We start from the raw sequence: 12,806 nt of genomic DNA, 5'->3' as shown, positions 1-12,806 counted from the left end.
ACACACACACACACACACACACACACACACACACACACTCCTCTGTGTGAGTAACTGAGGATAAAAGGATGAAGACGAAGCCAACCGACTGCACAGATGCCAGCCAAGTTTGCACTCAGAAGTTTCTTTAACGCGGTAACTCCTTTTCCTCTTCAGTGTCGCGGGGCGTCTCAAACAGATGCACGGAGCTCCTCTCAAACAGTCACTTGCACCGCACCGCCGTCTCACCACGTCAATGGGACGAGAGTACAACTCCGGCTATTACTCAGCAGAAGAGAAAGCCGCCGGCTACAGCTGCTCTGCTCGACGTCGAAATTGTCAGACCGAGATAAGAGACATGCTGAAATGTTAAATAAAATGAGGGGACCTCGGATTGCAAGTGCAGAAAATTCAAGAAGGGGTTTCAAATCGCACCAAAGGACACAGAGAGAGAGGCTGAAACTCAGCGGTAGCTAAAACTTGTGAGGGTATGAAAGGAAACTAGAGGGAGAAAAACATCTCTCAGCAGTGCAAACACCGGTAGAGAGTGTGTGTGTGTGTGTGTGTGTGTGTGTGTGTGTGTGTGTGTGTGTGTGTGTGTGTGTGTGCATACGCAGTGTGAGGAGAATGCTTGGGGGAGACCACCTACACTTCCACCTGCTCTGCCTTTTTAGAGGGGCCTCTTCAATCACAAGGCTGGGGTCATTATGGATGCGAGCCTCTCGCCGCCAGGCATTGTTTCGCTATTTCTGTCCTCGCGCTTCTCAGTGAAACATCGAATAAAAGCCCCATTAAAAAAAACCTGCACTTTAAAATTCGCCGAGCAGCAACGACAGGAAACATCAGGTCCTGTGCACCAGGCTGTGTTTTTTTCCTCTCTCACACAATCCCGACGTCTGAACTCCTGTGATTGTCCAACTAACGTGACTCTAGCAAAAAAAAAATGTGTCTACAAAAACTTTTCTTTCACGCGGAGGTGGATGCGATAATAAATAAGGACACCTCTGACTTTGCCCAGACTGACACGGCGATGAGGAATGACAAATCAGTGAACTGTTTGACAGGCACTGTGAAGATGACTAAGTCCAAACTTTCAGAGTGAGATATGAAGGGGGAACGTGTTTGTTCTTGACTTCAGGGAAAAGCTATCTGACGGCTGAAGCCACGTCAGGTTCCCTGTGTTTTGGTGGCCGGGTGAAGCACAAAACCGACCACGTAGCGTTACCTGATACGCAGGTGTTACGCATCACGGGGACGTTAGAGGAACAGATGTACATTTGGAAAATCATTTACTTCCTGGCTGCGAGTCAAACGTGAAGTTTGATGTCATTCTCATGTCTGAACACTGAATATGTAGCTGCAGGCCAGATGCTTGTTAGCTTAGCTTAGCTTAGCGATATAAATGGAAACAGCTTACAAAATACACCTAAAAAGATACATTTTATTTGTTAAAATTATTTCCAGATCAGCTGGAAACAGCAACTCTAAGCTAACTAGCTGCTAGCTGTAGCTTCATATATACCATAAAGATGTATGACGAACTATTGGCAAGAAAGCAACCTTTAAGCACATTTTTCAGTCAAACCATTCCTTTAAATCGTGCGTGTCTCAAGTGTTTTCTGAAGCTTCCGACGGCTCCTCGAATCCAGCCTGATATCATCTGTTTGAAAGACTAGTAAACAACTCTGCCATGCAAACAATTAGACGTTTGTGGCCAAACAAGACTCTTAAAATGGCCCATAGAGGAGTCTAAATTTGGAGCCGAGCTTCCTAAACGCACTACTTAAGGTAAACTACATTAAATGTGAGGTAATTAGTGTGCCACATACCAGACCACAAACTGCTAATTGCGCTGCCTGTGGTTGCCTCCGCCTGCCTCCACCCAACGGGACCCTGCAGACGGCTCTTAACGCTAACCTCGGCATCTGCTCCGCACGAGATCGTCGTCCGACCGCAGAACACGCAAACAGTAATTATCAGCCGAGGTGAGATGCAACAACATGTCTGCTGGCAGGGCCGAGCCGAGGCGCTACGAGGCCGGCGTGTTTGTTGACTCCGAGTGCACCGGGCAAAAAGTGAATTTACATACGTGAGTAAGAGTGTGACTGTGAGCGAGAGTGGAGGAGGGGGAGGGGGGGTGAAATATGTGGGTGTCTGTGGGGGAGTCGGATGAGTTTTTACAGACGCTGATTCACCCGAGGGCGTCCGTGTCCAGGCCTGCTCGAGACGTGCCGGGCGTCGTGAGCACCGCTCGGTTACGGGATCGCACAAAAGGCTCCCCGGGGCTTAACGGGAGTTGCCGACGCAGACAAAGTCCCAGAATCTGTGGTCTTCTGTTGACTTGCATGTGAGCGTTTGCCCCCAGAAACTGCTGGCGCTGCACGTTTTCTCTGAACTCTCTCCAACCTGAGACAATCCCAGTAGATTTCTGACCTGTGTGTGTGTGTCGTATGACTGTGTATATTACTTAATGTTCAAGGGTGTGTGTGTGTGTGTGTGTGACTAACTCTGCTGTCATAGACTCGACCTCTGCACCTCTACGTCTTTGCCAACCTGTGACGTCATTCCCGTCAAGGTCGTGACCTTTCCAATCATGAATACCCCCCCCTCCGCCCCCGAAGGGATTCCCTGCTCTGGCTTTACCTCTGACGGCCCTGGTGTCTCACGCTGCAAAAGTTTCCGATCTATTTATTTGGACTGGGAGGGAAACCAGGAAGTGGACCAGACACTGAGGATGAGACTCAACACAGACACGAAACAACAACAACTGCTGACAGGCGGAGAGGAAAGGGGAGTTTTGCAGTGCATTCGTCTCATTTTTCTCACACACACACACACACACACACACACACACACACACACACACACACACACATAGATTTCTGATAAAGACAAAGAGATGTGTAATGAGAGCATCAGCTGCTTGTTGACAAAAAACCTCTAAAGAGGCTTCTCATGTTGAAGATTTATATCTTTAAAAAAAAAAACCCTGATAATGAGCTCCACGGACGCCGACATGGCAGTAATCCTCCAGAGGCATTTTTTTGATTCGGTAAAAACCCAGAGTCATGTTTTGACCATGTGGCAGATAAAGGAAACACACACACACACATATAGCGGAGCGGCTGTGTATGTGTGTGTTTGTGTGTGACAGAGCCAAACCCATAACAGGGAAGAGCCGCTCAAAGGGAAAGTCAAAGTAGCTCTTCAGCCGGCGAATCAGACGCGTGCAGACTTTGGTGGAGAGAAGAGGAATTCACGCGGTGTTTAATTCACCACTTCAAGACTAAAATGTGTGCTATCTCAAATCCCCTTCCCCTCCCCTCAGACACACACACACACACACACACACACACACACACACACACACACACACACACACACTGAGGAAAGATCTGGAGCCAATTGTTCTCTCATCCCACAACACCCTCACCCCCGCATTCCCCTCTGCTACGCTAAATGTCCTCTTGTGCCACAGGCTCCCCGGCTTTTAACTCATAAGTCTGAATCTTAAGATCATTGAGAACACATTCTGCCTTCATTATGACTGCATGTTTGTGCACAAACAGACCAATAAACAGAGAAAGAGCGATGGAAGGAAGGGAGGAGGAGGACGGGAGGAACCAAACACACATCCCAACGTGTTCACCTCCGGCGCTAACATCCGTGACCCACGCTTTTGACTGACTAACAGTTTTTTTTCCTATCACTTCTCTACACTATGTCTCTGCAGAACATGCAGAGAGTGTGAGCGAGGCTAGCCCCCCCGGAGCTCGGGCCGGCTACCTGACTCACGGCTCCTAAAGGGCAGTTTTAGGTTCACTGAGCAGGACGGACTTATGAAGCAGAGTCCCTTCAGTTAAGCGCTGCCGCTGTGCGTGACACCACGACCTCTTCGCCCCTCCCTCCCCCTTCCTCGCTGATGCACACTGAGGTTACCGCCAGGGACATAAGAGGCAAGATGTCCTTTTTTAAACTCTAAAACAGACAAAGGGGTTTGACTTTGCGTGGAGGATTTCACGGCACGCAACAGAGAGTAACGGTTTACAAACGTCTCACATGTCTCCAAGTGATGTACGGATCTCACTTGGATCCCGGCGTGTTGTGCCCGTCCTCGGTACGCTGCCATGGGCGTGGGCGCTGGCTTTTCTCCCTCCAACTATACCATCAGCGAGAGCTTTTTTTAACCTGCTTTGGCAGCGTTCTGACTCTCATGTGTGCACTGTGTCTACATGTCTGCTGGCAAGACCAACGTTTTTGATTTCAGTCCAGCAATTTGTCAAACGTGCATTTAGACCATGTTCATAAGTCCTATTTATTCTGCTTGTCCTATTTAATATGTCACTGCTTACTTCCTTATTATATCTCTACTCACATACTGTTGCTAATTTGCAAAAAAAAACTAATCATGGGAATCTTCTTAGCAGCTATTTGGTCAAATATTGGCAAAAACATTGACACTAGATGAAAAGTAAGGGGAGGGGATCATCCTGAGGGGACCATGAACACACCAAATTCATAAAGCAGCTGTTGCACAATTTTCTAACAACCACACATGTGAACCTCACGGTGGCGATAGAGGACAAAATCAGGGGGATGACCAAAGAGAAAATTCATCCTCTGGGGAACAGGAATGTCTATGTCAAATTTCAACTGATGCTAAAGCTTTTTTAAAGATATTTCATTCTGGAACAAAGCAGCGAACCAAGCCTGACATTGCCATACCTGCTGGCTGCTAGTTTGGCTCAAAAATATATCCTATCATAATCTTCTATAATTATTCCATTAGTTCTTTGAAAACAAGTCCTAGTACAGTTCGGACCCGTCGAAGCAGCACAAACAGCTCCTGTACAACATTAAGGCCGAGTGCAATATTAGATGCACTGATGCACGTCAGGCTTGAAATCAATCAAGCATCTCTCATTACGTTCGTGAACTTCAGCCTTCAAATGATCGGCACACAAAAAGGTTAAATGGAGTTGAGGCTGTCGGCAACATCAGCAGGCTTCCGTGTGAATAAATGAACGCTGTCAGTTTGGGATTAATAAGGGAAGAGTGGAGGAAAACACCATCATGTGATGTTGACGAGGATGCTGCTGCCTCTGCTGCTGCTGATGTTGATGATGATGTAAACAATGATGGATCCCTCTATTAATAGACCTGATACAGCGGCCACAGTCACAAAGGAGAACAGCAGCGCTATAGATGAGAGGCCCCATTATGTCCAAATGAAGGAGTCAGCCACTCTGTCAAGAGGGCACTTTGCAAACAAACCTCATCTGACTGAGCCTGTCTTTCTTTTCCCCCTCACCCGCCCGCTCTCCCCCGCGTCCGCCCGACTCTTTTCTGCTGAGTGGGTGTTTGGAGGAGTTGTGAAGGTCAGGGGAAAGACTCAGAAGTGAGGATGGAGCTCGGGGCTTTGACCTCTGATTGCACCCAGCCGCCCATCGCTGCTCTGAGTCACGGAGACGGAGCGGGCGAGAGGGCCCGGCGTTGTGGAGGGGGGACGCTAGACGGCAAGGAGGCTCTGACAAAAGGAGAGTTGTGCAGAGGAGGCGAGGCACAATGGGACGGTTTGAGAGGAGGAGGTGAGGAGAGCTCAATCCTCGCTTTGTTAAGAGACAGAATCTATAGGGTGAAGAAATTAAGGGGGTTTTCCTGCGTGTGGAGGAATTGGTGATATTGTAAAAAATAAAAAACTTAATCTCCTTCACACAAAAGGCTATTCTGCATTTATTATGGAGGCAGAAAAAAAAAGTATTTTTTTACTGACATACATTTTTTTCTTCAGCACGTGAGATGTGGGAGACAATGAATAAAAATTTCCACTGGATCGTTCTTATCTTCTCCCTTTAAGCAGATGTTCACACTGTGGTCAAACAAATTCTGCTCTCATGAATACTCCTCCCTGAGTGTTCTACGTGCTTGTTCACACACACACACTCTCCTACACACACACACACACACACTTTGCCTAATCTTACGGTAAACAGCTTCCTTCCACCCTCAGGCCTTGCCTTTACCCAACTCACCCAGGGACAAGAGCAGGTAACACTCAGTTGGTTTTGGCGCTCGTCCATGAGATCCCGACTGTTAGAAGCGAGTCTGTTGCCAAGCAGCTTCGTCCTGCCCTGGAACTCTTTGAAAGTTTGCCCAAATAAAAAGAAGAACATGCATAAAACACAAGCCTGGCACAGTATTCGGGCTTCTGTAGAAGAAGTAAAAAAAAAAAAGAGAAGAAAAAGCAGAACTCAGGGGAAGGAATGTCTGTACTTGTGTGTACACAGAATAAATCTAAACAGACTAAACAGAGATGTGACTAATCAAGATGTGAGTAAGACGTCGGCCACATTCTTTTTGTTTTTTCACTGTAACCTGATAACTGTTCAACTAATCACCACGTGTCGGTGTTTGGAAATGAATCTGCCCCAAATTCACAGCGCTAACCGTTTGCTGTTGCCGGGGTGACCGACAAGATTGTTCAGAAAACGACGACGTCAGGTTTTAATCTGGAACACATCGCACATCTGTCTCTCCCAGTGTGAGTGTGTTGGTTTGAGCAACATTTGGCCGGATGGCACGGTGCCACCTCACGAGCGTTCCCGTAAACACTCGCCCGCCGCGGACCCTATACTGGGGTGCTTTGCCAAAATGTCACTGGGGCTGTGGTCAACCTCAACGCTGAATAAAAACTCAAAACTCCCGAGCAGAGCAAACAGGCAGCTGCTCAGAGAATAGAATTTATAAGGGAGGTGGCAAAGTGGAGGCATAACACTGCCAGGAACTGTTGTTTCCCTCTGTTTATTCATATTCCCATGGATACTGACAAAAAGGCACAGAATCAAAATAGTGGCTCCGAATGCCAGAGAATTACCTGACGTGAGGTCGCTAGGATCCGGCATGGAGGCCCTCGAAAGCAATTTGGGACTTTCGGGGTCAAGAAGATGGCGTCTACTCCTTTCTGTGATATTTGTAAAAAAAAAAAAAAAAAGGATGTTGAGTAACTTCTGCTCCCAACAGGAGTGTTTCCCTTTAGGCCTAAACATGATAACAGGGTATGTCTGAGCAAATATCCCTGTATGTGCTTCTTTTTACAACAAGTACATGTTGTTACAGGGTACTTGGGTTCAGCGCCACAGGGGAACGCCGTTGAAAGCCAGATCAGCCGCCCCTCTACTCCACAGCAGGATCCTCTGACTGACATTTTAGTGGTGAGAACGGCAAAGGTTAAATAATCAAAGGCGGGGCTGCACTTGTGTTGCCATATTCAAATATGAGGATCATTTTGTTTGCTGGGTTGAATTTTGTTATTTAAGCCAGTTTACCTTTTGAGAGTTCAAATAATGAACTGTATTTTTAAGTAGGTTGCTGCCGAAAATCCAAGACGGCGAGGGCTGAATTTCAGGACTCAACCGTGGTCCACGAACCAACGGGTGACATCACGATGATACATCGACGTCTTTGGCGAACACCACTCTGCTGAAGGCACAGGGCTTAATGCTGGGCCCACTGAGGAACGGGAGAACCAGAACCAGGACTACATGGGGCAGACTGCTAGACCCTGCAGTAAAATGAGAAAAAAGGGGACTCAGAAACATTACGTTCACTTTAGTAGCTTTTACTAAAGCCTTAGTTGAAACAGTGTATGAAAATGTTATTGTAACAATATCCACTTTTGTTTAATAAAGGGTGTTAATAACTGTCAGTTTACAAACCAATCATGTAATAATCATGTTGTGTCCCTGAAGGGTAATTGAACTCATCATATAGCTGTGGGGGATAAACAGGACAAAACAAGGTTATGTCCCACTGATCCAAACTGATCTACTTCCTGTTTCTATTTATTATTCCGCTGTATCACATGCGATGTGCTCTGGCCTTGTCTCCAGCCGACATCTGTAAATAAACATGTCATCGATGCGTTTCCTGGTCTAAACGACTGTTGGACACCATCACCCTTCAGGTGCAGCCCGGGGATCCAGCACCCTACCTGACTTGTTTTGTCAGTGCGTGGAGAAGGGATGCAGCGGCCGAGGCGCTTGTGTTTGTTGTGTTATGTTTCTTGCGTGGGCGTTGGAAAAGAATTACAAACAGGACACAAAGGTTCCCTTCTACCACTGAAAGCAGGTGTGCGGTTGAGGAATCACATTTCCTTTCTCTGGGCGGCGTGAGAGCAAAATGAAGGGGCTTTATTTATTTTTTTTACATGTGCATGAAACCGGCTTTACAGATCAAAAAGGCTAAATTGCTGAACATGAATCTTCCTGCTTGAGATAATTGACTGGGTTTGGCTTGTGCCGGACAACGTTTTTCCTCTCTTTCCCACAGATGATCAAAGCAAGGCTACTTCAGGCATCGTGCCCAACATCATCAGGACCTCACAAACCTGTCAGGATACTGTAGGAGAGGAGGGGGGGGGTCCTGCTTCAGCAAAACAAAAAAATCTGATTTTAATGTTAATGTCAGACAAAACTAAAAGAAAAAGTTGATTTAGAGTGTGGAGGATATTTTTCCAACACTTCTTTTATTTTGTCTTTTCTCCTCTAATTGACATGTCTCACTCCGTCCACCCCGCTGGGACAGAAAGTCCCGAACCCCCCCACCCAGCACATGGACATGGTTTGCACAGGAGCTGCCAGACTGCTGCTGGAATGAGGCCCGAGTGGGGGCGTGGCTTCCCGGTTCTCCCTGAGAGGAACCGAAACGTCACCGTGCCCATATAAGGCCTCAGGACTTCCTCCACAGGGGAAGATCACAACAAACAGACCGGCGTTTCATATCGGCTATAATTCGTGTCTAATGGGGCGAACACGCTTGCAGACGAGCCGACACGTCTTTGCTGTAACATCAGATTAAGTCAATTAAATAAATCTAATAAATCCGACGCGGATGAGCGGATTAAAAGCGTCGATTTAATCTCACCTCTTCGCTGATCCGACAAACTCTTTATTCGGTCAATAAACGTGGCAATAGATGCCAATAAATTATCATTTTTAAAAAAGGGGGGTGTGTATGCGCGCACAAAGCGGGCTCCTCTGTCTCTCCCCGCTGCGATGCCTCCTCGGTGCGCTCTCATGCCTACAGGCTTGTTTACAGTCGCCTCTTCCCGGCATCCGCGTCACTCGACTTCGCACTCGCTTGGGGGCGTGGCGAGCGCAGAGCGGACCAATCACGAGGCGGCGCTTCCCCGGCACCGAGCGCGTGTGTCGCGCCTGTATAAAGCAGACGCGCACCGAGCCGACCGAACACACCTCAACACGCACCCGAGAGCAGGACTTCTAACCGAGTTATAAGTTTCCCTTCACAGGACCGAGGAGACAACAAACAGACTTTGTGCGCGCAGTTTTTCAAGCCTCTCGGACTTTGGACTTTCACTCTCACTCTCTTTCTTTTTGGGGGTGACTCTGAATGCATGCCCTCTGCTGACACTGACACTGATTGATTATCGAGAGACTGTGTGTCCGAAAGCAGCTGGTAAGCTCACTTTCCCCTACGACTTTATGTCTACAAAGATGGAGCAGCCTTTCTATCATGACGACTCGTTCCTGTCGGCGTACAGCCACGCCGACGCGGCGATGCACGACTACAAGCTGCTGAAGCAGAACATGAATTTGAACTTGACAGAGCCCTACCGCAACCTGAAGTCCCAGCTGAGGGCCGAGATAGACCCGTACCACCACGGGGCGCACCAAGACGTGGGCTCCCTGAAGCTCGCGTCCCCGGAGCTGGAGAGGCTGATCATCCAAAACAGCAACGGCGTGATCACGACCCCCACCCCGGGCCAGTACTTCTACAACCGGGGCATCACCGACGAGCAGGAGGGCTTCGCCGAGGGCTTCGTGAAAGCCCTGGACGAGCTGCACAAGATCAACCAGATGCCCCCCCCTAACGTGTCCATCGGAGCCGGAGGAGTTACAACGTGTTCGGCGGCGGCCTCTAGTGTCTTCGGCTCCGCCTTGCAGCCGGAGCCTCCCATCTACACCACGCTGAACGCCTACTGCCCGAACACGAGCCTCTCTTCCGCATCCAGCTACCCCACCGCCACCATCAGCTACCTGCCGCCGCACCAGCAGAGCCACCATCAGAGCTCGACGCACGGCCCGAACCCGTTCCAGCACTCGCTGCCCGGCTCCGGGCTCCACCCGCAGCGGCTCGTCGCTCTGAAAGAGGAGCCCCAGACCGTGCCCGACCTCCTGAGCAGCGACGGCTCGCCTCCCATGTCGCCCATCGACCTGGACACCCAGGAGAGGATCAAGGCGGAGCGCAAGAGGCTGAGGAACCGGCTCGCGGCGACCAAGTGCCGGAGGCGCAAGCTGGAGCGCATCGCGCGGCTGGAGGAGAAGGTGAAGGGGCTGAAGAGCGACAACGTGGGGCTCTCCAACACGGCGTCGGTGCTCCGGGACCAGGTCGCCCAACTCAAACAGAAGGTCCTGACGCACGTGAGCAGCGGCTGTCAGCTGATGCTCACGAGCAAGTTGGAGGCGTTTTAAAACGACAGAGACTATGAACTGAACGAAAAGTAATAACACTGGAGTCACGTTCTGCACGCGCAGCACCGGGATACCGGCCGATGTGGTGCGTCGGCACCGACACAGGGCCGAGGGCTATGTGTAGACAACTCTGTGGGCTAATGAGGCTGAAAAAGACTGATTGAAATGGTACTTCCGGATGCTGGACATCGCTGTAAAGCACCATTCAACCCTCGACACCGGGGCAGCATCCAGACCGAGCAGACACTGCAGCATAGCGGGCACAGACAGGCCCATGAGTCGGGTTTACTAATGGTAGAAAATGGGAATGATTATTGTATTTCTTTGTACTTTTTTGTTGTTGTTGTTGCAACTGATATTGTCATGGAATGCTGCATTTATTCAATGTGTAAATTATTTTTTGTTTGTCCGGTTGACCCGGGCAAAATAACGATGTCCAATGTTTACACTGTCCTTTTTTTATTATTTGTGACGTGTATTTAAGTAAAGTGTCAAATGAAACTGAAATGGTGGAATTATGTGTGTTTTCTTTTTTATACCACTTGAAACAATATATATATGATATACATGCAGACACATAAACAGCAGGAAGGAGTTGTTTCCTACCAACACAAACAGTTAGATCTCCCGGTGAGGAGCGCTTCCACAAGCACATCCGAGTTTCACCGTTTTTACGCACAGCGTAGCGCGCTTACGTAGGCATTTTCCGAAATTACGCACGGCCATGTCCATATACGGGCATGTTGATGAATACCTCGTCACATGGGGAGTGTTTCTGGGAACCCCCGCCCAGGCAACGCAAACGGGTTTCATCTCGACCCCTCCTTCTATCGCATCGATCAGACCTGGCGGAATTTCCTTCTCTTGTTGCGCAACTTCAGAAGCTGCCGCACGCGAACGGAGCAAAGTGCAACGTTGTTATCAGCGCGACAATTTGCTAAAGGCTAACAGGAAGTAGGTAGAAGGCCCGGTAAGAGGGCGATATAAGGGTCATGATATACGCATATAGGAAATGGAAGCGTGAACATACATAGTTGAGGTGGCGGTATAATGAAAAGAGAGGAAGTGACAGCGGCTCGGGGAATGTCTCGAGATGCCACGCCGCCTTGGCAGAGCGCGTGGGCGAGCGTGGGCGTCCGGAGCGCGCGGGAGCATCTGTGTGGATGGACGGAGAGGAGCGCGCGCGGCCAAGGACAACATTCCTGCGGGACGCATCAGCGGCCAAATATGTGCAGCACCGGGGGGGCTCAAAAGATGCAAACACGGTGGAGGGAAAGTCCCGCGTTAAGTCGAAGTGAGTCATTAAGCACTCACGCGATTAACCAGGGGTCACTAAACGCGTCCAGGGGCCCCATAACGATGATAACGGGGAGGTGGTGGATAACGCGCACTGAAGTGACTTAGGGAACCAGTTGGACGTCTGTGAAGCTAATAACGCGGTTTAAAAACCATCAGTACTTCCGGCCGTGAGATGTACTGATGGAAGTAATAGAAGAGTATTCCCGTGAAAACAGCGCGTAGGGGGGTTTCTGTCCCGTTAATGCGGTCTGTGTCATACGAGTAAACAAGACAGCCGTCATGGGCTGAGAGAGAGAAAAAAAGATGTCTCTCTCAGTGCTCACCACTTCAAACGAGTGAAGGAGTCAGGGCTGCGGTTTGAGCGCACTCTCACCTCAAGTTGTTTTGGAGAGAAAAGGGTTTTTAACCGCCTTATCTAAACGCGTATTTAAATCGGCTAATTTCCGTCACCAATAACAACTCCCCTGTGTTCTGTGTGGACGTGGAAACACAACTGGGCACGCCCACGCAACGTCTCCGTTTCTGTGCCTTTTTATCAAGAAACCTAGATTTCAGGGGATGTACTTTTTTTATTCTTTCCACCCCTCGTTCCACAGTTTCAAATATTTATAAGAAGTGATAACAGCATCACACTCGGTGGCCCCCGAAGTAGCAGAATGTTTTATTTTCTCTCAAATATTCATGAATATATGAAGTGTCGTAAAATAACACCTCTCACATCACGCCTGCTATTTCATTTACAGCTCCTACTCGAAGGGAATACTTTTAAATAGGAAGTCTCCATTTACGCACACGGCGGACTTACATGGGCTATTATGATGCGCACGCGCGCGCATACACGCACGCACCAGGCCAATTGAAGCCATACTGGCTCTCCACACACCTCGGCCCACAACCCACACTGTGTCTGTGGGAACATCTGTGATGCGAACGGTGACGTCTGAAGAGCTCTGGGTGGGTTTGACTTTCCTCTCCGCGAGCCCCCTTCCCCACCCACGGACACGCGCACACACACACGGGCCTGGCTCGCTCTCAACG

General features: G+C 49.1%; 1 protein-coding gene across 1 annotated transcript; it reads left to right on the top strand.

Annotated features, from left to right (window-relative positions):
• The first annotated feature begins 9,216 nt into the window (after positions 1-9,216).
• On the top strand, positions 9,217-10,976 carry junbb (JunB proto-oncogene, AP-1 transcription factor subunit b). Its single transcript, XM_084036976.1, has one exon. The coding sequence runs from the start codon at positions 9,480-9,482 to the stop codon at positions 10,467-10,469; it is 990 nt and encodes a 329-aa protein (XP_083893102.1). The 5' UTR covers positions 9,217-9,479; the 3' UTR covers positions 10,470-10,976.
• The last annotated feature ends 1,830 nt before the right edge of the window (positions 10,977-12,806 follow it).

Source organism: Eutrigla gurnardus (assembly GCF_963514095.1).
Source record: "Eutrigla gurnardus genome assembly, chromosome: 20".
In the NCBI taxonomy this organism is placed as follows: domain Eukaryota; kingdom Metazoa; phylum Chordata; class Actinopteri; order Perciformes; family Triglidae; genus Eutrigla; species Eutrigla gurnardus.
Note: the sequence above shows the minus strand (reverse complement) of the source record. Positions and strands in the feature narration are given on the sequence as shown.

What these genes read in the sequence shown, in the direction of transcription:
- junbb (XM_084036976.1), top strand. Translation starts at nt 9,480, where the DNA reads ATGTCTACAAAGATGGAGCAGCCTTTCTATCATGACGACTCGTTCCTG.